The following is a 27,424-nucleotide window of genomic DNA, read 5'->3' as shown; positions in this document are numbered from 1 at the left end:
GGTTCGTAACTGTTCGGTGACTGGCTCTCAGTTCAGCCCAATGCCTCCTTCTTTAGAAAATCTCAACTCCGCTAACAGTCCCCTTGGAGAAAAGTAACGGCATGAGACATGTAAGCAGTCCGTGTGTTTTTTACGCAGCGCGCACCAGCGACATTTCCCCCAAAAAACACAACGTGAGATGTTCAAATGTGCGGAAACAATATCATTAAGATCATGTCCATCCAGCGGGGACTCGTCTCTCCTTCGGGCGCTCCTCACTCCTCCTCTCCTCCCGTTCTTTGGTAGCTGCAGCTCACTCCAAGACTCTTCTCTCTCCTCGACTTCTCCCGTCAATTTACGCACGCTCACAGCAACTCAGTGTCCACCCGCTGGTGAACTCAGATCTGCCCACTGTCGCTGAAAGTGACTTACAAAGTGATCAGAAACTGGCACTGTCCCCGTCCGCTCGGTGAGTCTCTCCAACGCGTCTTGTTGCGCTCCATGGTTTCTCGTCTGCTCTGCTGCGTCTGAGCGGACCAGGGAGCGAGCTGAGGAGCGATGGATACAACACGACTTCCACTTAGCGGTTTTCAAAATAAGATATCAGCCCGGAGGAGCTGTCATGTAGCGTGGATGTGGAAATTGCGTTTAAGGTGGGGCAGGAAGATTACAGTTTAGACAACTTTGTCATCACGTGGTAAAAGGAGAAAGGATCACTCCTCTGTGCATGTTTTCTCCCCACAGGTTTAACCATTAAAGTAAAGGAAAATGTGTCAGAAAAAACTGAGAATCAAAACAGTGAGATCAATTTGTTAGTATATAATACATTAATGGTAAAATCAGTACATAATAGAATAAAACAAAGTAATATTTAAAACAAAAGAAGTCAATGACATATCCCAGTGTGCAACAACCTCAATTTCAACGTTGATTTCTAGTTGAGTTTATGGATGATGTTGAGCCTGCAGACCTCTTTTCAACCAGACAAAATGTTTTTGTTTTTTAACATCAGTGCGTCACAAAACCCAAATCTGTGTGAGCTACTCATTTTGATATTTTCTCAGATGGTTGAAAGACATTACTGACTAATGTGAAGACATTTACAACTCACCTGAACTCGACGTGCTTTTATTTTCTAGGTCAAATCCGCCTGGCTTCCGGTCGTAGTGTGACTGCGTGTGTGCGGCTTGATGACGCTCGGCAGCGGATGATTGAGATGAGCTCGAGCCCGGCTGTTGCTGGGAGACCGATGACGCCAGTCGAGACGGAGAGAGACGCTCGTGCCCTCCTGCGGTGCGACCACAGCACGGCCGATAAACAAATATATGTATACATACACAACAGTATATATTTTACATTGTCTGTGTGTTTGTTCCTCATTGTTTCTGAAGTCTTTGTGCCAGTGAAGCTTTTTAAATTGAAATTGAATAGAATGGAAGTTCTGTGGTACTCAGTCACACTACACAGGCTATTCTTAGCTCAGGGCTATATTTAGTCTGGCTAAGAGTTGACAGTGAGATAAATTAGTCCCTTTTCACACACAAATTGTTAAACCGGGATTAGCCCAGAGATATACCATTCACACTGCACTTCAACTATACATGGGTTAAATATCAGTTAGAAAACATAGCTAATATTAACATTATAGATTAACAGTAGCTGTAGAATGACAGTTACATGATAGTTTACTTTGGCCGTGTTTCACACTGGCAACTTTTAGCCCAGCTTTTAGTCCATTATCAGGGGACAACCACACCAACTAAGGGCTAAACCTGCTCCGGAGCAGGGCCAGCAAGCCCCGGGCTAAAGTCAGGGTTCGCATCTATGAAATGTGCCAGGATTGTGCCAGTGGGAATGTTTCCTTAGGCTAAAACGGTTCTATGAATGGCTTTAGCCCTGGGTTAAGTGCAGAGTGGAAAGCCCTGTTGGTACATGATACTTTTAATGTGAAAGCATGGTGTCATTTGCCCTGGAGACACTGGGGACATGTCTCCACTACTTTTTGAAATCACCAATTTTGTTCCCATCACTTCTCATAAAGCATAATTAGTTAAAAATGTGCCAAAAGATAGACTGCACCAGGAAATGTGAAAGCAACATTATGCAACTTTTTTACCTTAAATCAAAATCATGTTGATGGTACAGTGTCTTGTGAGAGGGTAGGATCACAGCGTTACATACATGTTTACTTCAACATACAAGTTTTCAACACATAAGTTCAGGGGGGGGGGGGAGCGCCGAATTACACAAAATGCCAATTTCTACATAATGTTGCTTTAACTAACAATTAATTTTGACTCTACTTTTTACTCTGACCTCACAAGATCCCCTCATTTCATTGCCAACTATCCAATATGTTAGTCATGTGTTCGGTCAGCACCATCAACCCTGGACTCATAACATTTTGTGTGGTTTCTGGGTATTGGGTGCATCATGATGGAAAGGATGATGGCCTCTTAACATATTTTTGCAGGTGTCAGTGATATATTTAAGACAATCCACAACAGTCAATCCAAGAAAAGAGAAGAAAATGGAAAAGTGGTACCCAAAGTACAGTCTGTGTTTTACAGTATCTGTACACCTTCAAAAGCAGGTGCACAGGTAGACCATACAGGGGGCTTGAGCACCTGTCCTTTTGCCCTCCTGGTCGGTGTTCATGTATTAGGCTGTTATCATCATGTTTCACTTTATACAATGAGGGAAAGGTGCACAAGTATCACAACAAAACTCTGCTGCTCCGCCTCATTCAAGGAGCTTTGGAGCAATTTCACAAGTTTGGTCATTGTGGGGTTTTTTGGGTTTTTTTTTGTCATGCATATTATAAGATATATAATAATTTGCACACTTAATAATCACTAATATAAAATTATGGAAAATCACAAGGCTGCATAGTTATGCTGTGTGAGAAACATTTTCCATGTTCTGCCACAATGATGCTGGAATTCATTAGCCTCTTTGATCGCTGTTGCTATATCAGGCCCTTCATTCTGAGTCATTTTCATAATTTGTAATGTAAATATCACAGTGCACAGTGAGTTCTTCACTCAGTCTGTCACACATCAGAGGCAACAAGAGGAACAGACCCAGCACACACAAACCAGACCGCAGACACACATAAAGAAAGAAATACATTCGAATGCATAATCACTTCTTCTGGCAATGTTGATCTCAATGAATCAAAGGTTTTGCATGTAAAACGGTAATGTGGGGTGTTTTGCGGCTAAATAATTCATCCAGAGACGGGGGATTTTAATGCAGAGCAGAATCAGGGGGGGGAACTTGTAAAGTGACTGTAGGCTAAAGGAGCTACTGAGTGATTAAAAGAATCAGCAAGGAGACTGCATCAAACAACCTGTGTTCAGGCCTCTAATCGCTCTGATCACACTGAGCTCACCTCAGCACTAAACAGACGCTTATATCTGTTCTACCTGACAGGATATCTGGTCACAACAGTTGGTTAACTAAAAAAAAAAAAAACATCCAATCATCAGAAGAGAAACATTCCGACTGAAGACTTTTTGAACTTTCTTCCTTAATTTGAATTTCTTTGAGAAAATCACAGCGGAAGACATCTGTCCATCCCTCCATTCTTCTTCTCCTTCTTCTTCTACCCTGAAGCAGTTGGCAGAAATTCACAGACCTTTAGTTGTAACTAAAGACAAATAAGGTACAAGTTAGAAGATCTTAAGGATGCCCAGAGGCCCTCACATCGCTCTCTCCCGCTCTGTCTGCCCGATCTATAAACTTTCCTCACATGCACCCTCAGCTCCCTTTCTGCGAGGGTCAGACAACTTTGGTGATATTGCATTCAAGCATCAGAGGGAAAACAACCTCCAGTGCACCAGATCTTAAAAGCTTGCAGCGGTACACAGTGTTTGGCGTAAAGGCATCCCTGAGGGAGTTCTCCGGTGTCACCCAGGGGTAGACCGGCTTTATGCAGCACAAATATTTCCAGCTTTTGTCATTTCTGAATCAAAAGACACTAAAATAATGAACAGATTTTGGTTTGGATGTATCATAATAGCAGGAAGAGAAATAGTCTATGGAGTCACACATGGAACATTTCTGTTTGTGTCAAAATACTGGTGTTGTACACTTTAAAGATTTCATAGATTTGTTTGATAGCTGAAGGTGCACCAGTCCGATGTCCTTACCTGCTCTTTAATGTGGACGGAGGACTGAAGTGATGTGCCATGTCAGATGACGGAAGCGAGACAAAATCAAACACAAGCAACATACAAAGTTACAGCGATGTAGAACAGTGAAAGGTAAAACTGTATGAAAGGATGGAAGACGTGCTTTCATGAAAGACATACAGCTTTGGCACAAATGATACCTCATACACGTACATTTTGACCAGATCAATTCATCAAGAAAATGTTCTTGTAAATCATCCACTGATTCCTCCCTTCATATTCCCTCACAGGTTAGAATACAGTAATGGTTTGAACATGATGGATGGATTAAATTGCCTTTCCCTCAGCAGCCTCCCAAAGATGCATGCTTGATTTATTATTGATTCCTTTCTGAAACTGCTCCATTTTTCTCTTTTTTTCCCTGCACCCCCATAAAAGATTCAAAAGACCTGAAGCAGATCCTCAATGCTAAATGTTGCAATTCTCTTCTCCTGACAGTCCTGGCTGGAGTTCACCATAACTTCAATATTGATGTCAAGTAAACGGGGGAGCCTTCACCCACTATATTCTATTCATGTATTCTTTGAGTTTTTGGACTTTTTTTTACCTTCAAAACACATTATTGTCTTATCAAATAATACAGAACATATATATGATATACGAATATTCAAATGCCAGAGGTGCCAAAAGTACTAAGATCATGTACTAAAGGGAAAATAGCAATACAGTGTAGAGATACGTGTAATGTAGAAATGTAAAAATCATGCAATTTTAATTTTTACATAGTAAAAGTACAAAATAATTGGCATCAAAATATACTTAAAGGTGCAAAATGTAAGAATAGGCTGTCAAATTCATAATCAAAACAAATAGGGGACAGCTTATCACCTGAGTAACTGCTAACTGTTGCTAACAGTAGCTACCGTTTGCTAGTTAACTCAGTTAGCTGTGCAGCTAGGAGTCCAGACTGGGAGCTCAGGCACCAGCTTAGTACATCGCCAGTAGGATTTTTGGACCAGGAAGGGCCGGGGCTAGCTCGTTAGCATGCTAACTTCTGTAGATATCTTTGCAACACAATATATAATCATCATAACGTCAAAACTGCTTTTTCTTTACATTTTGTTGTTGATTTTAGTTCATTTTTGAACGTTTTCAACTCAAATTCTTACGTATGCCCCTTTAAAGTATAAAAGTAGAAGTAATCATAATGCAGAACTTGGTATTTCAGAATAATTGTATTATTTGATTATAATTAATGATGCATCAATGTCTTCATCACTTTAAAGTTACATAGTGCAGAAACAAGTGATGGGGGGCAGAGTGGCTGAGACAGAGACACCATTCAGCCTATTATAAGACGCTGTACCATCAACATGATTTTGAAGCTGTTATTAGAAGGTAAAAAAGTTACATAATATTGCTCTGATGTTTGAAGCTGGTAAAGGTGATTTAACTCCTTTATGTCTTCCACCCACTCCATGATGAGCTGGTCAAACGCAGGAGCACATTCAGTGAAAGACTCACTCCACCAAAATGCACAATAGAGAGCTACAGGAAGTCATTTCCTGCCTGTGGCCATCACACTTTTCAACTCCTCCCTCAGAGTGTCACACTCTCTGGGGGATGGCCCCTGAACTTATTACACTGTTAACAGCCATAACTCCATAATTAATTTACATTTCTAACAACACAACTATTCAACTGTGTATTGTTACATTTTAGTGCATTATCATGTGCAATATCCCTCTGTTGTTTGGAGCATTTATGTTACATTTATTTATTTATTTATTTATTTATTTATTTATATTGTAAACTTCTGTCAACCATTACATGCTGCAATATCAGTAATATTAATATTATCTACACTGTAGTTATAGTGTGGTACTAGGCACATATCTTACATCTCTATTTCTAGTAGCAGTTCTATTTATAAATGTAAATACATACAAAGTTGTCACATATAGTTTAATGCATTTTTTTTAGTAATTTACCACTTTCTTTATTTTATTTTTACTTACTCGTATTTCTTATTGTCTTTTCTATTTCTGTAATTCAATCTCCCTATAGTGTGATGTGATATATCTGCTTTAGGAGAAGCTACTGTAACGTACCAATTTCCCCTCGGTGGGAAGTATTTCTGATTCTGTTTATCTGCTGGATAACAGTTTATCTTCACTTTATCACTTTACCTTTTATATTAGATTGTAATTAATTTGTTGATTAAATTGCGTATTAATAAACTAAATCTGCAAGGTAAATAGTAACTTAAGTTGTCAAATAAGTGTAGTGGAATGAAAAAGTTCCATATTTGCTGCTGAATTTAAGTGGAGTAGAAGTATAAAGAAGCAGAAAATGGAAATACTGAAGTACGATTACCTCAAAATTGTTCTTAAGTACAGTACTTGAGGAAATGTACTCAGTTATTTTCAACCACTGTTAAATGCAGAGCTCTTATATGTAAGTGGTGTATTTTTACACTGTTACTTTTACTGGTAAAGGATCCACAGTCACCTTTGGTCCAATGATACTCAGACAGTGTCAACTCTGGTCAAATGAGGCACTGACACCTACCCTTATCAACTGACTAAGTTAAACACAATTCATTTAATTAATCTTTTTTCAAAGTGAATATTAATCAACTGTCATTTCCACACAATTTATGAGAATCACTGACAAACAAAAATAATACTGTCTATGTTATTTTGTATCCTTTAAACAAAAATATTGACCTTCTCTACTTGGACCTCAACCTGACTGAACTTAAACATAGACAACACTGCCACCTTGTGGCGAAGAAGAAAAAAACACTCCACAAAAAAAAAAAAAACAATCCTGCAGTCATTTTGTTTGTAGTCAGAACATTTACTTCTAGTAAATCAGCAGATTTGTTTACACATAGTAGTATAACATACCAGTATGTCAGGGACAGGAAGAGAAGTTTGTACCACTGCTATATCAACCACACACACACACATTGGCTTTGTCAATAGACCAGAACAGTGCAGGTCGGTCCTGCAGGAAGCCTCAGTCCTGAAATGACAAAAAGGACAATACTGTAAGTGCAGAAAGGAGACATGATTTATTAAAGAACATCTTGAGCGCCGAAGCTCCCTCTTATCTTTAATGTATGAATCTTTGTGACAGCAGCATGAGCTGTAACAAGCACCTTAATCATTTTAGGAGCAGGAATGTTAGTCTAGTCAGGCCATGACAGGCCTGAGAACAACATGTTGGCTTCCATCAGACAACAGCTCTTTATGACTCCCCTATCTGACCCGTTTTCCCTTCGCTGCCACCCTGGGCTTAGTGCTTTCCTCTCTTGCTTTACTCATTTGCATGGAAAAACCTGTTATTCATACAAATGTGACCAACATGTTTCCTCTGAATACACCTGCAACAAAGTGAAAGGGATTCAGTCTAAGTGTGATAAGACAGTAAAAGTTTATCTAAGCTTAGCTGCAGGTTTAAAAGCTATAAAAGGACCGAGCATGATCAGGAAGATGAGTCACTTGACAACAGTGCGAACTTAAGATGAAAGCAGTGTACACACACACACACACACACAGGAGGGCGTGGTGTGTCAGATGTGATTAAACCGGGTGCTGCCGGTCAGACCTGTTGTGGATGTGCTATGCACACACCAACCTTTGAGATGAGGTGTGACAGGTATGTTACCTGTCGGCCTGCATTTTGCTATTAATAACTCTTGAGAACTAAGAGCTGGGAGCATCGAAGGGTGTTCGATGTGCCAAATATCCAACACAGCGAGGCCTAGTTGACATAGTAAAGATATTTTAAATGACAAAATTAAATTACATAAGAGATCTCTACCTCATCGCTGCTGGAGGAGGAAGATGAGGATGAGGATGAGGATGAGGTTTTATCTCCTTCTTTGTGTTCTGATTTCTTCTTTTCCTTCTTCTTGCCATCTCCGTCCTTTGACTTGGACTTCTTGTCAGACTTGTCCTTACTGCCGGACTTGTCCTTACTGCCGGACTTGTCCTTACTGTCGGACTTGTCCTTACTGTCGGACTTCTTCTTACTGTCGGACTTGTCCTTACTGCCAGACTTGTCCTTACTGTCGGACTTGCTCTTGGAGTCTCCCTAAAAGAAAATGACAAAAAGCTGACTTTGAATGAATCACCGATTGAAGTCTTGAGGATTGATTTTGACTCCACAAATCACAATTAATCGAGGCAGAGTAAGAACTGTGTTGTGCCCAAGAGGTGGCAGTGGAAGGGCACAGATGAAGCAGGTTTACCGGGGAAGAAACAACAACAAGCAAGCAAGTCCAGTTGCTTCTGTATAGCACTTAGATGTACCATGACCTGGGTGGCTGTGTGAATATTCACCGGCACAGAGGAGAACATTTTTGATATCAGTTTTGGAATCTGCCCTTGGCAAGAGCCACTTGGCCTGTCCGTCAGAGAAAAAAACAGTAGACTCATACCACAATAGATTCAGTTGCCAAATTCTCAACACCTGAGGAAGCTTTGATCAACCACATGAGCACATGTTAGACGCTCCTACCTTGTCCTTGTCCTTGTTCCAGGGCCAACTAAACTCATCCTTCTGAGCCTCCTCCTTCTTCACCGGTCCATCACCCGTAGCTGCACAAATGCAAAAGAGACAAACAGTGAGCAGGTTTGAGGTTTACCTGTGGGGTCAGAATGAAGTTGATATAACAGTCTGAGTTATTGTGACCGACAATCTGAGTTACTACCGAGCCCCCTTCACACAACAGCAGTGCAAAGACATGTAAACACATCTTTGTTGGCACATCAAGCATACATTGGATATTAAAACGCTGCCAGGTGCAAAAGCATCAGGCAATAATATTCATGATAATCCCACCAAGCGCAGTCATTGTAAACAGCCTACCATCGGACAGATCGAAAGACATCTCGGCCGTGCGCTTTCCCAAACAAGTGTGTCCCAACGCACTCACAGGCAGAGGAAGCCTGGACCGCACCTGTAACACGTGACCTAACCTCCTAACCACGCCCCCTCCGGGTTAAACGTTCACGTTTGTGTCATTCAGCTGTGCTGCGTTCAAGTGCAGGAAATGCAACGAATTTGCCCTGAGTAGTCTGAGTGAGAAGAGCTAGATCCATTTTCATGTAAGCTGATCATAGTGAGATGATTTTAATGATTCTAACGTGATGATCAGGTTGTGTTTTGCATCTCAAAACATTACTATCATAAAATAAGTGAATAAGTCTATAGTTGGATTATTTCAACCTGTTGCCGACAGCAAACAACTTGTTTCAAGGCTGTTTCAGAAGTGGGTGTGATATTCCTGAAAGGCAAGCAAAGGGTAGACAAATGTGTTCGTCTGATCGTATATCTGACTGTACTGAGAAAGTCTGCTTTCATCAATATAATTTCACACTAAATGATCAATATAGGAACAACGATAACAATAAGAGGAACGAAAACGAATCAAATCATATTGTTTTATTTTTTCAAAGCAAGCATCTTGTATTATTTCATCATTATTTATCATTATTCACTGTAGAATAATCTTTCTCAACTTGAATTTTCATCATGTCACAATGCATCTTTACCCAGCAGCCTTTGCATTCCACCAGAAAACACAACAGAAACATCTGCTTTTATTTTGCATGATGAGTCATCAGATTTTTCGTGTTCAATATCAGGGCACTGAGAGCAGAATCACAGCATCTCTTCTCATCACATTTACTTTTCCCATGCCATATAAAAAAATATCAGTAACATCTTTTTTGATCATGACATCTCATTGTGTGTAAGGCTTGGGGCCTTTCAGTAGGTCACTACTGGTCAGGTAGGAACTAGGTCGGGTCCCTCCGTCTCCCTGCTTCCTTGGGCTCCCCATGAGGGCCTCCATGGGGCTGGCAGGTCTGCGGATGGCCCTGTCTCCATAACTCAGTGAGGTGCTGGGGACAGAGGGATTGGACGACTGAGCTGGAGCTGGAGCTGGAGTGCTCTGAGGATCCAGCTTCACAATGGGTTTGGAGGGGAGCGGAGCGAAGGAGACAGAAGGAGCACCGCCCGGCTTAGAGCTGCTGCCACTGAGAGCTGAAAGTCCGCCGCCACCTGAGCCTGACTTCTCCGTTTTTGGCTCGCCGCTTTGCTCACCGTCAGGGCTTTCCTTGAATGAAATCAATGTCACCTCCCCACATGGAGGACAAATGAAAACCTTAGACAGTCTGTGAGGAAAAATCATGGTGGCCATTATTTTTTTCACATAAGAGCAAACTTACGGTCTTTTTCTTCTTGTCAGCTTCACTAACTGACGAGCCTGAATCCTGAAGAGCCACAAAAGAACCAATAAGATTCACTCATTTCACCTTCACATGAGGCATAATCTGATGATATTCACATTTTACGAGTGTTTACCTTTTCCTTCTTCTTCTTGTCCTTCTTGTCCTTTTTATTTTCCTTGTCACTATCAGATGAACTCGATGAACTAGAGCTTGAGTCCTGCTCAAATAGAAAGCATGCAACACTCCAGTTAATTATGTTTTTGTGAAACAAAAAAGAAGCACAGATGTATTTTCTATTCATCGCGCCCCACATTACCTTCTTTTTGTCCTTCTTCTTTTTCTTCTTCTTGTCTTTCTTCTTCTTCTTCTTCTTCTTGTCGTCATCACTGCTAGAAGAATCCGAGTCCTTGATGGATGTAAATATGTTAATTGTGTTAGCAAATATCCCATCATAATGCACCCAGGAAATAGCACTTACAAATACATTTAGCAGGAGACTGCATTGGACTAAGTTGGACAACACATCCACATTTCTTTACCTTTTTCTTGTCTTTCTTTTTCTTCTTCTTCTTGTCCTTCTTCTTCTTCTTTTTCTTCTTATCATCATCACTAGAAGAGTCAGAAGAAGAAGACGAAGAAGAAGAATCCTGGACAGAAAGAGAAATAAAGATGATACGCATTCATTCTTAAAGTAATTTCACCTTTTCTAGATGTTTTTGGTTTTATAGAAACTGTTTTGAAGCTTCCCGTTGATCATATAATCAACCAAACAAAAGGATGAGACGTTCTCACCTTCTTTTTCTTCTTCTTCTTCTTCTTATCTTTCTTCTTCTTTTTCTTTTTCTAAAGTAGAAAAAAAAACGTGCTTGTGATGAATTTTGCAGATGAAAAATTTATTAAGTAGAGGACATGATGTGTGTGTGTGTGTGTGTGATCTCACCTTGTCATCATCACTATCAGAAGAAGAGGAAGATGAGGAAGAAGAGGAGCTATCATCAGAAGAGCTGGCCTTCTAGAAAAGACATCAGTTCACTTAATTCAATTAATCTCTAATTTTAATTTTTAATTCATCCATTTTAAGAGTTCTCGCATCTGCTTTACCTTCTTCTTCTTCTTCTTCTTCTTCTTCTTTTTCTTCTTCTTCTTCTTGTCATCGTCGCTGTCAGAGGAGCAGGAAGAGCTGGAATCCTGTAAAGAGAGAGAGAGAGCCGAGGGCGACATAAGAATACTGACGAGCACAAGCACAACAAATGTCAGGAGTGTTGTCAAGACACAAACCTTAGCCTTCTTCTTCTTCTTCTTCTTCTTCTTCTTCTTCTTCTTTTTCTTCTTCTTCTTCTTGTCATCCTCGCTGTCTGAGGAGGAGCTATCAGATGATGAAGATGAGGAGCTGGAGGAGTCCTGTGGATCAAATCAGATACAAATATTCACACTGATATCATCAAACTTTACGACTCACACACATATTCACACCCATGAACAAATAAGAAGTTTCAATTCACCCGCTTGGAAACAGACTAAAACTAAATTTTCTGTCCACCACTCCACTTAATAAATATACAACACTATTCATTTGCATGATGCAAAGTTAACACAAACATGGAATAAAACTCTTTGTTGACCTTTTCCTTCTTCTTCTTCTTTTTCTTCTTCTTGTCTTTTTTGTCATCATCGCTGTCTGAAGAGCCAGAATCCTGTTGCAAAACACGAAAAAGGTTGTTTCATAAAATCAATGTGAATCTTGATATATGTCACAGGAAAATGCTGCACCAGTGCATGGTGACACAGACTCAGACCTTCTCTCGTTAGCATGATGCACACAGCCTGATTACCTTCTCCTTCTTCTTCTTTTTCTTCATCTTCTTCTCCTTGTCCTTCTCCTTCCCTCCTTCTCCCTCATCATCGCTCAGGTTGCCCTCCTCGATGCCATCAGGGGATGCCTTTGCTCCTCCTGCTGGACAGAAAACGTCATTACACCCGAAACAACAGCCTCTAACTTGACTTGAGAGCAAGAGTAGAGCACGTACCAGCCAACGCAGAGGACAGTTTGCCTTCTTCTGTCGCTTTCAGCTCTTTCTTTGCCTGTCACAATAACAGAACTCAATGATTGTCTGTGCGTTTGTGCAAATACAGACATGGTGGCACGCATGCAATATGTGTGAGGACCTCACCTTGTCAGCATCTTCCTTTTTGTCTCCAAAAGCACCCGGTCCTGCTTTCTCACCACCTGCAGAGAAGGAGGAAGTCCAGCAACGCTGCGTCAAACTCTTGAACAGCTTTGGCTGCAATGACGGTTGTTGTTGTTGTTGTGATTCCACTCATTATTCTGGTTATCCTTTCTTTTCCAACCACTAATCAGTCACACTCACCTGCTGCTGAAACAGCAGTAGAACTGCTGACCTCACTCTGCTCTTCATCCTGTGAAAAAGCACAAGTACAATCAAGCCCAGGCTTACTGTTCATACTGCACGCTGCACAATGCAGAGATGTGAGGAAGCAGGCACAAATAAACACTCACTTTTTGACAGACGGTAAACGGATCTGAGTGTACGGACCCATTTATTGTCTGTGCAGTGGAAAATGATTTGAATACAGCTGATAAACTATGAGGTGAGGTGTTAAGCCAGTGTGGTAACTATGTGTGTTTTCAAAGCATTCCCGAAAAACAGGCCCCGACAGGTACAGAGCCTACAGTAAATAACTCAGAAGGTGTGTACTGTTGGGGAATCTGGTAACACGCTGCTTGTGCACAAAGTTCAAATACTCCTCATACTTGCATATTGTGGCAAAAGCCAAAAGCGACCTGACTCAGCGTCGCATTTTCTTCACAAGAAAAAACTTTCAAGGAGCGAGAGGCTCCACATTGCTTTACCTTTTTCTTGTCCTTCTTCTTCTTCTTCTTCTTGTCCTTTTTCTTCTTTTTCTTGTCGTCCTCGCTGTCAGAAGAGGATGAAGAAGAGGAGGAGCTATCTGAGGAAGAGGAGCAGGAGGAAGAGGAGCTGGAGTCCTGTGAAGGACAGAAAACGGTTAACGTATCAAACTTTGGTCGTTTGTGTTCGCACAGAGGTAGAACAGACGGATCAGAGAGTATTCACAGTATTGTAACTTCATCATATCAAAGAGATGGCTTTTATTAAAGTCGTACCTTCTTCTTCTTCTTCTTCTTTTTCTTCTTCTTCTTCTTCTTTTTCTTCTTCTTTTCATCCTCACTGTCGGAGGATGAACTGTCAGATGAGGATGAATCCTGTGACAGAGGAAGTACAGCAGATACTCGACATGAATAATACATCTATGATATTCAGCGACATAAAGGATAAAAGAGTGATTCAGATATTAATGTTTCATCTTTTTCTTTACATGTATGATTTAATGACAAGTGCTGGTCCAATAAAACAGTTATTGTTGTGTTATGTATTATGGGAAAATTTCCACATACCTTCTTCTTCTTCTTCTTCTTCTTGTCCTTCTTCTTCTTCTTCTTTTTCTCTTTTTTCTTGTCATCCTCGTCATTTGATGACTGAATTTGAAAAAGAAGAGGAGAAAAAAATCCTGTAATGGCAAGTTTAACATCTTCATCGTTGTTCAGTTTGTTTGATTCCTCTCTCACCTGGCTCATCTTCAGACCCTCGTCAAGCTGCTCTTCCATTTGGCCGTCGGGACCTGGAAACATTAAGTGCATTACAATGTAAAGAACTTGTTAGTTACACGCATTAAGCCGAGAAATAGCTCTGTGAGCAAGTAGTTTGTGTGATTCTGTCAACTCTATTCACAAAAACAGCCACCTCAGCTCAAGTCAAGTCAAAGAAACCAAAATCTGAGCGATGAGGCTTTCATGAGTTGCAGGCAAGATGAAAAGAACCCATTAGAAAGCTTGCAAAATATATTCTCTTGTAAGGGAGAACGCACAGAGCCTCGAAATGCATTAACTTCACGAGGCTTAATATCAACAGCCGTCCAAAAACATCTAAAACAGTTTCACAGCTTATATGAGAAATGCTGCATTACACTTACCAGCCTGAGAGACGACAAAACCGTCATAGACGTATTCTTTCTGCTCACCCTTTTTCTCCTTTTTCTCCTTCTTCTTCTTCTTCTTCTTCTTGTCATCCTGCAAGGCATTTTAACAGATTTTAACACGCATATTCTTGAGCATGAAGCTTGTTTGCAAAGTGAGCGTTACGCTGGGATAATACAAAAAAAGATCAAATGTTCAGGATCAGCGTTGGGTGTCACCTACTAGTCATACATTAAGAATTTTCTGTTTTCACTAGAGTAAGATAAGACACACCCACACCTACTGTGGACATGCAGCCAAAACCAACAGATCAGCCAGTATATGCACAGCACATATGGCTGATATTACACACAAACTGAATGTTGGAGCCATTTTTGCCTTTACAGTATTATTATTGTTTAATTTTCTGATATATATCTACCTATTTACCTGGGTCTAATGAGCTTATAATTAAAGTCTCCCCCTGCTGCCCTTTAATATGCACTGTGGCCACCTATGTATGTCTATGGAGACACACATTTATAGTGTGTGGGTGTGGTCCCATTCCAAACAAAGCTCCACAGGTCAAACATGACTTTATTGCAATGACCTGTTGTGTTGGTTACAGCAGGTGTTTCACACACTGTAACTAGGTGTGTTCCTGCCCTGTCAGATACCTGCCAGCTCTTAGATCCAGAACATTAGGGACTCCGCCTAGAGTGCAGGGTCAAATGAAGGGTGGTGTTCACTAATACTTTTTCCTCATTTTGCTCTTGTGATCTGTTTAGCTGATCAGCAGTGAATTAATGGGTTGTCAAACATTTGTGGAATGCAAAAATTCAGCTTTGTTTCTGTGGTTACACTTTAGATCAAGTTACACATAATGGCCTTTACTAGTTGACTATTATCATGCATATTAGTTTGCATATTGGCTCTTTATTAGTTATTATAAAGAACATATTAATGCCTTATTCTGCATGACCATAGTCTATAAACTACTAGTGCACAGTAACAGAATGTAACTAAGTATATCTTTAGTGAGTAAGTTTTGAGGTACCGCTACTTTACTCGAGTATTTCCATTTCTGCTACTTTATACTTCCACTCTACTACTTTTGGAGGTAAATATAGTACTTTTCACTCCACTACATTTATTTGATAACTGTAATTACTTGTTCCTTTGCAGATTACATGCTGTATGAGAGCCAAAGTAGCAAATATGTATTATCCCCGACAAGGAAGGTAATGTTTTCACTTGTGTCGGTTGGTTGGTTGGTTGGTTTGTCAGCAGGATTACACAAAAACTACTGTAGGGATTTTATTTTATTTATTTATTTTTTTTACAAAACTTGGATGGCGGATGGGTCTCAGCCCAAAGTAGACCCCATTAACTTTTGGTGTGGATCTGGATAAAGAAGATGGATCCAGGAGGGTGTTTTTAGACATTTTCTTTATATTTCTCTGCAATCAGAGAAAGAAAAAACTGATTCTGATAATCCGCTGACCTATAGTATACAGTACATACACGTACTGTAAATACAAGTATCATTTACAAATGCTTCTCAGCCTTTAGTCCTGGCTTACAAGCAATATGAAAAGCCTAAGGATAGCTCTGGGCTAAGCTAAGAATAAACCTGGTCTAGGAATATGCAGTGTAAAAAGCCCTGTTGATAGTAAGGAAGTTGCTGTACGTGAATTACTTGCTTTGCTTCGCTAAGTATGGGCCTTAGGGTGGTACCATAAAAGTTCATTCTCCCTTAGAAATACTTCATAAATATGGTCTATTCTTATGTAACAACACACAAAACTAAAAGTGTTCATATTGTGCCCCATTCTAAAGTGAGGTTTTGCTACTAAGTAATTCACCAGTAGCGCCTGTGTGGTTTAATAAATGCCAAACTACTCAAGGCCTACTTGTTAATGGCCTTGTGGTTATAGAAAATGGCAGATTAAGACAATAATAAGTGCCTTATAGTGACTAATAAAGTGCCAAAATGCTACTTATATGCATTCTAATAAGCAACTAGTTAATATGAAGTGTTGCAGTCTGTGTCTTTTGTCCTGAAACATTGCAAGAGTGAGATGTCCCTTTTCCTGCGTCTCCTGATTTACTACCCACACACCCAGGAAATGAGCAAGACATCAGGCCATCATGTGACCGACTGTTGCTCAAAGCTAAAGGTGACTAAACTAAACAGAAGGGTTACATATCTGTGTACTCTTTGGTTTGGAGTCATTTTAAAAGCTCAAACTGTTGACAATGACTGCCTGCTGTGCTTCTCCCCCAGCTTGCCAAACGACATAATAAAAGCTGAGTTTTTAGACTTCTAAATCGAGTCAATTTGACAGCAATACCACCCAAAATAGTCTCTTAACAGACTGTATTGTTGGCTTTGACAATATCCTCACCTGAGGCTGGGACATAGTCAGAAGGGACTGTCAATCCCCTGTGAGCTGATGTGGGATTGTTTTGCGCTTGTGGCCAAGGACTTAATTCAGCAATGCTGCAGGAAAGATTTCTGACGGATTTACATAAACAAAACAGTCCTACTACAGTATATCTTAAAGGAGCGCCCGTCTTTAACCAGAGCTGTGCATCAAGTCCTTGCAAAATGATGGATGCAAAGAACACATTTTCCTTCTGATGAGTCAGTCTCAGGCAGGTTTCTGTGGTACTGAAAGGTGTGTGATGACAGCAGCCGGTGTGTGACATGTTAGAGCAAGACAGGAGTTGCGTGGAAGCAATATTCTTCCATACAGCCCTGGGATCCCTGAGCAGAGCCTGTGACACGACTTACCTCACTGTCACTGTCTGAAGAGCTGCTGGAGGAGGAAGAAGAGGAGGAGGAAGAGGAGGAAGAGGAGGAAGAGGAGGACGACGATGATGAGGAGGAAGATGAGCTGGAATCCTGTTGAGAAAGAAGCAGGGAAGTTATGGCTCAACTCTGTGTACACAGTGAGCAGGTTTATTTATACCCTCCTTTGTTGGTGAAAGTGATAAATGAGAGGCCTGTTGGAATGAGTCACTACGAGCACACTGGAGCGAGGCTTTGTTTTGGGCTGCTTAGAGAAAGCAGTGATGAAAGGAGGGGCTCCTCAAGCAACTTAGCGACACACAAAGGCAAGCAACAAGCAACCATGTTACCAAAAAAAACCCACACGCCCATTCCAACTTTGCCTTGAGCAAGAGTGACAGTTGATGTGGATTATAAACAAATTAATACCATTCCTAGCTCTCTCCTGTCTGACTGGCTGTTGCTAAGTGCAGCCCTCACTGCACTTCCCTCCCATGAATTTCTGCAAAGTAGCCTCACATGTGTATGTGTGTCAAGTGTCTTCGTCAACACCCTCAACAAGCCACAGTATCACCTGACAGCTGTGTCAGTGGTGTGATTTCATCTTATGAGACATGAGGAGACTTGATAAGTGGTGAAGATAAGCTTTTTGAGACACATACTTTCTTCTTCTTCTTCTTTTTCGTCAGCTTCTTCTTCTTCTTCTTCTTGTCTTTCTTGCCGATACCCTCATCCTCGCTGTCCGAGGACAGAGAGCTGTCACAAGAGTACGGCTCCTGGTGACAGACAAAAAGAGAAGGCAGAGATTACCTACTGTGTCCTTTACAATCTTCGGAATCAAGTCTGGTGGGAATAATTACACATTCTGTAACACTTAAAGCTCGTATGTGGTTTACATGTAACATTACATGACACTCTTCAAGTGTCATGAAATTATAAGTCATGAGTAACAGAGACATCAAGTTTCTTAAATATGGCACCATGCACGTTTTATTCAAATGATTGCTGTGTGTTTTTTTAAACAGCTCTCCTGCTCACCTGTTCGGGTTTACTCTTGTCTCCCTCCACCTTGCCCAGTCCTACAGGCTCTGCCACCTCTTCAAGGGGCTGCAAGCCACCAGTGCGAGCCACCGCTGGCTGCTGGACAGCTACAGTGGCTGCTCCACCTGGAGCTACACAGTGCAGGGTGACAGGATTAGAGATGTCTGGCATACATAATTATACAATTGCTGTGATCTCTAAATTTATCATTATTTAGAATCCTAAAACATCAGCTGATGAGCTGCCAGTATATACAAACATTACAGAGGATCAGCTGTTGTAGCAGCTGATTTTTACTATGATGGTTGTGTCGTAACAAATGATGGAATTGTGTGGCCTCACTTCCTTACTGCGCCACTTCCTCAAATGGATAGCCAGGTTAAAATGAGTGGAAATCAAACATAAAGTGCCAGATCAATACACTGGGGCTTGCAAATTGATAACCTTTTGGTGCCCTTTGCCATAAAATCCAGCAAACTGCCTATTACAACAATTCAAAAAAGTGCCACACCCTTAGCAGTGTCAAGAAGAAAGACAAGACTTTGTTTTGTGTAAATAAGCTATATAAGTCATGGAAACACGCCTATTAAACTGTAATTAATGGATCATCTGCTTCTTCCTGAAAGGACTGCTGTCTGCTGATTAAAGAAAGAGCCCAGCCATCTTTTTTATAAAATCACGCCCTCACTAATCAAACTATGACTTAAGCAGACGAAGCAGAGAACAAATCACAGTGAAAAAGACAGCTAACCTTTGAGGAGGGTGGACTCCATCTGTCCAGACTTCTCCTCTGTCCAGTGACCCGAGTCTCCTCTGACAGACACACCTGTGCACCTTTTTGACAAAGTGTGTGTGTGTGTGTGAGAGAGAGAGTTTTATGGGTGGGGAAACTGGGAAAGTGTGAAGTTGGTGACAATCACAGAGACTTCCCTTTACACTTTCAAAATTAAATCTACTTTGAAAAATTATATTTGCTATTACTGATCGTGCACCCATCATGTGTTTAATGTGTCGACTTCACACTTCATTTAGTTCATTATTACACAATAAATTAAAGGTTGATCAAGTTTATTTCGTTATTCTTATGCAATTTGTTTTATTTTGTAAGCAACAACCTCTACACACAGTCTGGCTCTCATCTGACTTGTGGGCGCAACCCAGCATGAATGTCTGTTTTACCTGTGCCAACAGGTAATGCCTGTTTTACTGCCTGCAGTGACAGGATATAGTAGACAATTTGCAAGGTCTGTGTGAGCTGGTCTACTATACAGAACAAGTTGATAGCAATGCCAGAAATTCTCATTTTCTTTTAGGCAATGCAATGAGGAGGTCATATGAGGACAGACAGTCACGACTGGAAGAAATAAAATGCGTAACACACCAAAATTTATGAAATCTCATTTGGTAGTTAACATTTCTGGGTGCAAGCTATTTTGGCACATTTTTAACAAATGATGCTTTGTAAAAAGAGATGGGGACAAAATTGGTAATTTCAAAAAGTGGTGAAGGCATGTCCCCAGCCTCCCCACTGCAAATGACACTTATGCTGCACAACCTCAGGGGAATAAACTTGTCTGCTCTTAAAGGGGCACTATGTAGTTTTGGAGAAGAAATTCAAACTCAGAATTTTAATATTTACAATATTTATGAGGTAATAATACAAAGCATGAAATATTCATTTTTTTCCTCATAACTGAATAAACAGCTGTCCTCAGAAGGAAATAAGGTCCCCAGAACACTGTTAGACACTAGAAAGGTGGCGGGGTCCGCCAAATATAAGCAAAGTAAAACAGTATTAAATTGTGTTGTCCTTTAAAGTCAGTTAGTTTAGTTTATTCAGTCATGAATACGAGAAACAAGATAAATGACAAATACCACGCACGGAGCATATACAATTCAAGAAATAGTAAAAACTACATACAGTGACAGCAAAATGCATACAAAGGCCACAGAAGCATAAAGAAACCCATGGCCACACAGAGCAAGCCTCGAAATCATAAAAAAGCCGGCCTTAAAAAAAGTGTTTATCAAGAGATAAAAGGAACTGATTTAAATCATATAATGCTATTGTGTCGCCTCCCAGAGGAGATTCAGAGTTATAACCACAGAGTAGTGCACTACAAGTCAAACTTTTTATGTTCTGTTCCTTTGCAGCTTCCGTAGTTTAACAGTGAAGTTAGAGCGTCATTGCCATCGTACTTCCGGAAATGGAATTTTATTCTCAAAATAAAAGTAAGGATATTGTCATTTGAATGAAAAAGAAAAAACAAACAACAACAAAATATAGTATAGACTACTGAATGACTCATTCGACGTAGAAAGGAGAAATATAAGATATTAAAAAGCCAATAAAGTTGCTACAAGATGATACGATGATTTTATTTTGAAATTCACAGGGGAAACCTAATCTTTCAACAGTGTCGTTAGCTGGCTAACTTGACAGCTGTGTATCATACACTAGTGAAGTTGTTGCAGGAACACAATACTTTTCTTTACATTTGTCTGTGTTCAGTGACCGACCCTCGCTCTTCAGTTTGACTTAAAATGTACAACAACTAGCTAACTTTAGCTAGCATTAGCACCGTGGGACGACTACTACCCTTTTAACCGCCTCTCATAGGTGTCGCCGCTCCTCCGTTATGGATCTTTGCCGAACGATATTTCTGTTTTGGGATTATGAAAGGTCATTTCTCTGTCAGTCGCTAGCTATGGGAGCGAAGGGAAGTTATGACAACTAGCTAAATGTGGGTCAGGTCACACTTGAACGACTGAAGACTGGTTGTCACCATGCCGAGCCAAACCAGGTCCCAGCCGCTGACAGTGACTGTCCTGGCGGCGCTGTGGGTCAGCCTGGGTCGGTGCGATGTGTCCAAGCCTCTGGGGCCAGTATGTGACAATGGAAAGGTAACTATAATAGCCATTATTCGTTGTGGTATGGGTGTCACCCAGTGTTAATGGATACAACTTATGTTCAGTTATTTTAGACGTGAAAATGTGTGTGTGTGTGTGTGTGTGTGTGTGTGTGTGTGTGTGTGTGTGTGTGTGTGCGTACGTGAAAGCTCTACTTAGGTAGAGACCTGCCAAAGGATGCTGTTTATTTGAACTGTCCAGTGTCTCCCTGGCCAGAGTCCACTCAGGTAACTATGGATACAACAGACATCATCATCATCATCACCATCACATTAATCTCCCAGGCCTCACTGGCTCAGGTGGGTGGGGTGTGCTACAATTCACTGGGTGGCAGGAAGTTCATGAAACAATCATGGGAAAGTCGTTGTTGTGGAGAAGCCAGTACATCTGGCACTGCCCTCTGTGTAAATCAGCTCTTGGCTTGTTCAGGTTGCTCCATCAGCTGTTTAACCAGTGCTCACTGTCTCCCTCATCCACAGATGTTCCCTAGTATCGACACAGTGTATGATCCTGAGGTGAGTAAACGCTCTGCCAAGAACTTTATGTCACGGTTCTCCCCAACCTTTGACCTTCAAACACTGACGCAGCAATTTTCCTAAAATCAAAGCACAATGGGATAAGACACAGAGGTGCATACAAAGTTAGCACGTTCAACATTAATGCATGAAATGAACCGTAAAGCTTTGCCCTTTTTTCGACAATGTTTGCTGTATTGAAACATGTCAGTTGCAGCCTCAGATTGAGTTAACTAAAACTTCTTCCTAGCAAATCTGTGAAAACACAGCAGCAGCTAACTTAGTGTTTGTCTTTGGTGATACAGACTGGGCGTTTACGCAGTACTTAATCCAGGTATGGGTGATTAAAATCTAATTTTACCTGATTTCTGTTCACTGCAGCCAGCCAGGCAGATCTGCATGGACAGATCTATTTCCTACAACCATACCATTCCCAACAGGTAAGGCTGTTACGACAGGAATATAATAATTATGCTCTAAAGAGGTGGCTAGATGGTCCCTAAGCATAAGTTAGGGGACATTGACCCATGCCCATACATTACCATGGACACCTCCAGTCACAAAATCAAACAGCAGTGTCTTTATTGACATATATTCTGGGTTTCTCTTCTTTATAACTGCAATACTGCAATAAAGCAATCAAGAAATGTAATTTTGTCATGTTTAAAAGGGATGTTCAGGACATTTAAATGTGGGTCTTTGTTTGTGTGTGTTGCAGTGGAGCGTACAGACCAGTAAGGGCAGAGAGTGGAGAGTACTCGTACTGTCCTCCTCAACGGTGGCTCAATAACTTGCACGTAAGTCATGACATTAAGAACGGTGCTGCCTCTGTCTACACTGTCACAACAACTTAATCACTTTATCTGCCTAGTGCAGGAAATGAAAAGACATTTGTATTCAGGGCAACAAATTCATTTTCAGTGGTGACGTCATGACACACCAATAGCAAACCAAAAAATTAACTAATAATAACATCTTCTATCCTCAGCCATTCTGTAAAAGGTAGAACTTCACAACATTTGATGTGGCAACTTTCATTTTCCTTAAGATGCCATAGTTCTGAGGAATGGCGTTAACAGAAACATAGAGTAGTTTGGTGGTTATAGACAGTAGAACAGAGACTGGTGAATAAATTCATACCTACGTTGTCCACAGTCCCTTCTGTTGCATTGCCCAGCTTTACAATCTGTTTTATCCAGGCATGCATCAGACTGTGGAGTTAAAACACAATCAATGTTTTGTTTGTAATACAGGAAGTCTGCCAATACTCACACTCTACTTGCTTAGACTTATTTTCTTGATTATCAGGGATTTAATGAACAGGAATTGCACGTCAGAATGGACTTTAGATCACTCCTGGTTCAACACATTACTTCTCAGTTGTTTTTCTCCACCAACTAAAGGACACCAGACATTTCCCTTTGGGGATCTTTGTCAGTTGGAAAACATAACAGATAACAAGGGAATACATTGTTATAAGCTCTTAGTTACTGGGTGTCATACATTTTTGGAGAGAAATCAAACGGTGTGATTGATAGTCACATGTGTATCTCTGTCTGTGTGTATATATCCCAGCATGCAGCCACTGTTTTGCTCTACCATCCCTGTGCTCCTCTTCACGAGCGTTTGCTTCTGTCTGTCCTGGCACGCTCCTGTCTGCTAGACTACATCATTACGCCACATCCACAGCTCAATAACCACACGGTGAGACGGACCCTTTATCTTTGTTCTCTGACCCGTAAAAGGCAGCAAGCCGTAGTAGAGTCTGAATTATTCTGTTAGCTTTTAAGGCTTTGTTCTGTTCACTTTGTTGAAACTATTTTGAACTTTGCACACTTTGGTGACATGTCTTTGTAAGCTTGAACACCTGAGTACAACTGAAGATTTAAGTCTGTCACAAATAGACTTATTTGGTATTGACTAGGCCAGACCAGGCTTATCAGGTATCTGTTTACTGTTCTGTGATGGTGTCTTGTTAAAATTAAAGAATAGGTGTGTGTTCATCTCCTGGTTTAATCTAAGTGAAGATCATGTTGTTGAGTTTTGAATCAAACTGAAGATACATACGTTTTAAAATACTCAAAAGCTGCTTTGAACTCTCTCTGCAGCTATTATCCTCTCGGTTCTTGTTCTGGTTCTGTTGTGTGAGTTTCTTTAATCTTGATGCACCCCTTGTTGTGAGTGCTTATCAATGATTAAAACACTTGACACTCATTTTCATGTTTGCCCATCTCCCCCTGTGGTTCTGTTTTATTTTAAGTTTGACTGTGCTGAACTGATTCTGTCTGAAACACAAGCCGGTCCTAGTGTTTCAACCAAGCTTGTTAAATAGCCCCGGCATTAGCTCTACTAATTCTTTTTCTAACAGCAGCATCACAGTTTTATAGCCATTATAAATACCTAGGTGGGATTTAAAGAGTCTTGTGATTTATTAAATTAAAATGTGAGTATCAGCTGGTCGAATGCAGGGAGTGAGTGTATGTTTGCTCTCTGTTCAGCTAATAGCCTTGGTGTCCTGGGGTCACACCTTGGAGCTGTCCACCGTGGCCTCCTCAGACGTCTGTGATTGGCTGGAGACCACATCATCCCCAAGAAATAAGTTCGATGCTGTGAGCCAGAGCAGGAAGTACAACCTGCTGTTAACCTGGTCAGCTGAGCAGCCAGGGGAACGCCCAGCAAAAATGAAGGTCTGGAGACTTGAATGACAATTTTGCTCATTTTGTTCATTTACATGGTGTTAATTATTACTCTTTTTACATGTCCTGCAATAAAAATCAGCAAAGAAGAGTCATTTAGTAGTCTTGTAGATGTCTCTGAGTAACTGTTATTGTAAATCCCCAGGGGTCTCTGAGGCGATGCTGTGAGCAGACCATCTCTTCTCTGCTGAGTGGAGAGATGGAGTCCAACATGAAGAAGGAAAGCTTGGAACCGATGAAAGGCAAAAGCAGGCAGATAAGAGCTGCAATAAAAGACAAATGGGAGAATGTTAAGGATGTGAACAAGACAGAAGGCACGTTAACAAATGTTTCCACCATAACCACTCCCAGCAGTACAGAGGACATCCAGAGCAACAACAGCAAATCTGGACCAGGGGACCGGACTCTCTCAGATCCTCCTGGTCCAAGGGGAAATCCTTCTCAGTCTCACATCCAAAATGTAAATCAGGACCCCACAACTCCCTTGGGGTTGAGTATGTCTGAGACAAACCCAAACCCCTCCCCTGGGTTAGATGTTGCAGTTAGTGTGAACAGTGAACATGACCTCACTGCCATGCCAGAGGTCCTCAGCCCCCAAGATGAAGGTACAGACTCTGTTCATCCACCTATGGAAGAGAGCGGCTCCAAAGATAAACACTATGATAAAGACCACACAGCAGATGGCATGATGAAGGATAATGAAGTAGTAGATGTTAAAGAGAGAGAGCTGGAACACAAGCAAACACACAGTGATGCACACTCTCACCACAAAGATGAAAAGGCCGCCTTTGATTCTGTTTCCAAATCCCAATCAGAGTCTCCGCCTCAGCCAGCCAGTTACCTGCCCAGCAGCCGCGACTGTGACGGCTGCAAAGAAGGCGAACGCTGTGAATGCAACAAGGACTCAGGAGCCGAAGCCCAAGCCTCTCTTGTGAATAGTGGGTTGCCAAGGACCCCCAGGACAGATGAGGCGGTGTGGGCAGCAGCTGCACTGGGCTTCCTGCTGGTTCTCCTGACCCTGTCGGTGCTTCACACACGCCTGTACCGCCACTGGAGGACCACGCCCAGTCTTTACTGGCATGACCCGCAGCTGGACTACGACAGCGTGGCAGGTAGAGGGACCACACAGCGTTCAATTAGCAAGAGGGCGGCAGCTAACGATTACATTATTGATTAATCTGTCGATTATTATCTCAGTTAGCTGATTATTTATTTAGTTTTTAGTCTTGTGAAAAATGCTCATCAGTTTCCCAGAGTCAAAGTGATGTCTTCAAATTGCTTCTTTGGTCAACAACAACGGTCCAAAACCCAGAGAAACAGCATATCCTTACATTTAAGAAGGTGGAACCAGCAAATGTTGATAGCTGGCAACAAAATTTAATTTGATCGACTAATCAATGAATCAACTAATCGTTGGAGCCCTAATCACCACAGAGCTGTTTTTATCTTCTGTCTTCTCAGGTGGAAGTTACAAGTTGCCATTGTTTATATTCTTAAACAGTTAGATTAATATTGTGTGTGCTATTTGTGTGTGTGTGCGTGTCTTCTAGATGTGATCCGCAGGAGGCTACGAATTGTGAAGAAGAGGCGGAAAAGGGGCCGAAGACAGGAGTGCGTTCTTCTGCCAAGCTCCTCCAGCTCAGACGAACATCCGTAGAAAAACAAGGAAAACGTCTCCAAGAATGTGCCCAAGTCTCACTGCATGTCGAGGACGTGGAGAGTGGACTAAGAGAAACAAATTAGATGTTGGTTGTTCAAAATGGGTACAACTCATTATTAGGCAGCGTTCTTACATAATCATACTATCTACAAACCCTTGTATAGCACGTTGGACATGTCTTATCAATATGTGTCTTGTAGATACAGAGCTCCATCATATGAAGAGATGTTGCAGCATAACCTGAATGAAGCAGATATACCACATTGCTGCTAAAAGGTCTGTTACATCCCTGTGTACCCAAATGAATTGGTCACACAGGGATTTCAGGGAGGTCTTTTCACATTGGTTGCATATGGACTGTTTGGATTGGGACCACCTCGTCAAGGAAGCCATGCAGAGGAGAGCAGAAATACATTTTTTGACTATCCTAAGTGACTTTTAATACCAACAGCCAGAACACAAAGGCAAATGATTTCTTAATAAGAGATGTACGAACACTGCCGCAGACATTCAGTCATCCCAAGAAAAGTTACAAAAGAAGCCAGTGTGTTTTGATGCAACCCTCATTAGTCATGTGGTTCTGGATCAGGGCTTTGACCCCTCAGAACATCCCTGTAAACAGAACATGAAAGAGTCCAAAGAGGAGCCCTCAGATTGGATTTTATGATCTGCAGATTTCACATATTTGTACGACTCCTTCCAGTGTGTCATCCTTTCCCACACATCGCACTGTGTATACACCTCATTTTTTTCCACTCCATGTATTACAATCAGTATGAAGTCTCCAGTTCTGGTCTACATTTCTACCCCAGGATTGTTTTTATTGCGTTTCATTTTGTTTTTCTATGTAGTTTTATAGTAGAACTGTGTTGCCTCCACCTGTGAAGGTTTAGCATGTGAATATGTAAGTTGCTGTTCTAAGCAACGCTGTGTGCGGTATGTGTCGTCATTCAATGGTACAAACGTGAACAGTTTTTGACAGACTTTAGAGAAGTCTGTCTGAAAGAGGCGTTGATGGTGTCGACTGCTGTTTGAAACAGTTGTTTTCACGTCCCATCTTTGAAGCCGATACTAATACTTGAGTGGATAACATAGCAGCCTTTTCTTTTTTTAAACATAAGTACTTTTGATAAGAATCCCTTATATTTGTTGTTTTAATGGATTGTGACAATGATACGAAATGTGCGGGACATTTTGCAGCAGAGAAATAAACTGATCAGTGCTCAGTGTTACCTCAACTTTATCAGGCTAACTCTGACTCAAGCTTGAGAAGGAAGCATGAAACTACGTTTTACAACCACATGTACAGTAACAATAAGGTTTTATTTTTTTGAAGACATATTCAATATTTATCCATCACATTGCAACTATATACATATTTGTAAATGGATGTAAAACCAGCTCAACAAAGCAAAAGAATGATTTATCTTTAAGGGTAGGAGTTAAAAATG

General features: G+C 41.1%; 2 protein-coding genes and 2 long non-coding RNA genes across 4 annotated transcripts; 1 reads left to right on the top strand and 3 right to left on the bottom strand.

The window, feature by feature from the left end:
* Positions 1 to 6,956: 6,956 nt before the first annotated feature.
* LOC141018147 (uncharacterized) lies at positions 6,957 to 9,081 on the bottom strand. Its single transcript, XM_073493050.1, has 4 exons — positions 8,997 to 9,081; positions 8,646 to 8,725; positions 7,947 to 8,219; positions 6,957 to 7,145 (listed from the first exon to the last, which is right to left on the bottom strand). Exons 1-4 carry the CDS (start codon positions 9,016 to 9,018, stop codon positions 7,140 to 7,142), a joined length of 381 nt encoding a protein of 126 aa, XP_073349151.1. The 5' UTR covers positions 9,019 to 9,081; the 3' UTR covers positions 6,957 to 7,139.
* A 1,420-nt stretch (positions 9,082 to 10,501) lies between these two features.
* Positions 10,502 to 10,988, bottom strand: LOC141009446 (uncharacterized). The gene is made up of 3 exons (XR_012180140.1): positions 10,903 to 10,988; positions 10,680 to 10,769; positions 10,502 to 10,580 (listed from the first exon to the last, which is right to left on the bottom strand). It is a non-coding gene; the product is annotated as an uncharacterized lncRNA (long non-coding RNA).
* A 2,819-nt stretch (positions 10,989 to 13,807) lies between these two features.
* LOC141009762 (uncharacterized) lies at positions 13,808 to 14,430 on the bottom strand. The gene is made up of 3 exons (XR_012180153.1): positions 14,375 to 14,430; positions 13,971 to 14,023; positions 13,808 to 13,880 (listed from the first exon to the last, which is right to left on the bottom strand). It is a non-coding gene; the product is annotated as an uncharacterized lncRNA (long non-coding RNA).
* Positions 14,431 to 20,621: 6,191 nt separating this feature from the next.
* On the top strand, positions 20,622 to 27,211 carry tp53i13 (tumor protein p53 inducible protein 13). The gene is made up of 9 exons (XM_073462440.1): positions 20,622 to 21,096; positions 21,252 to 21,329; positions 21,582 to 21,617; positions 21,999 to 22,057; positions 22,336 to 22,414; positions 23,193 to 23,321; positions 24,116 to 24,304; positions 24,459 to 25,425; positions 25,864 to 27,211. The coding sequence occupies exons 1-9, from the start codon at positions 20,980 to 20,982 to the stop codon at positions 25,968 to 25,970; spliced, it is 1,761 nt and encodes a 586-aa protein (XP_073318541.1). The 5' UTR covers positions 20,622 to 20,979; the 3' UTR covers positions 25,971 to 27,211.
* The last annotated feature ends 213 nt before the right edge of the window (positions 27,212 to 27,424 follow it).

This window comes from Pagrus major, chromosome 2, assembly GCF_040436345.1.
Source record: "Pagrus major chromosome 2, Pma_NU_1.0".
Taxonomy (NCBI): domain Eukaryota; kingdom Metazoa; phylum Chordata; class Actinopteri; order Spariformes; family Sparidae; genus Pagrus; species Pagrus major.
The sequence above is the reverse complement of the archived record's forward strand: the minus strand, read 5'-3'. Positions and strand labels throughout refer to the sequence as shown.

What these genes read in the sequence shown, in the direction of transcription:
- LOC141018147 (XM_073493050.1), bottom strand. Translation starts at nt 9,018, where the DNA reads ATGTCTTTCGATCTGTCCGATG. An exon ending in GTCTTTCGATCTGTCCGATG is followed by an intron (nt 8,726 to 8,996) that starts GTAGGCTGTTTA and finishes GCATTTGTGCAG; the next exon opens with CTACGGGTGATGGACCGGTG. An exon ending in GGAACAAGGACAAGGACAAG is followed by an intron (nt 8,220 to 8,645) that starts GTAGGAGCGTCT and finishes ATTTTCTTTTAG; the next exon opens with GGAGACTCCAAGAGCAAGTC.
- tp53i13 (XM_073462440.1), top strand. Translation starts at nt 20,980, where the DNA reads ATGCCGAGCCAAACCAGGTCCCAGCCGCTGACAGTGACTGTCCTGGCG. An exon ending in CCTGGCCAGAGTCCACTCAG is followed by an intron (nt 21,330 to 21,581) that starts GTAACTATGGAT and finishes CCTCATCCACAG; the next exon opens with ATGTTCCCTAGTATCGACAC. An exon ending in GGTGGCTCAATAACTTGCAC is followed by an intron (nt 22,415 to 23,192) that starts GTAAGTCATGAC and finishes TATATATCCCAG; the next exon opens with CATGCAGCCACTGTTTTGCT.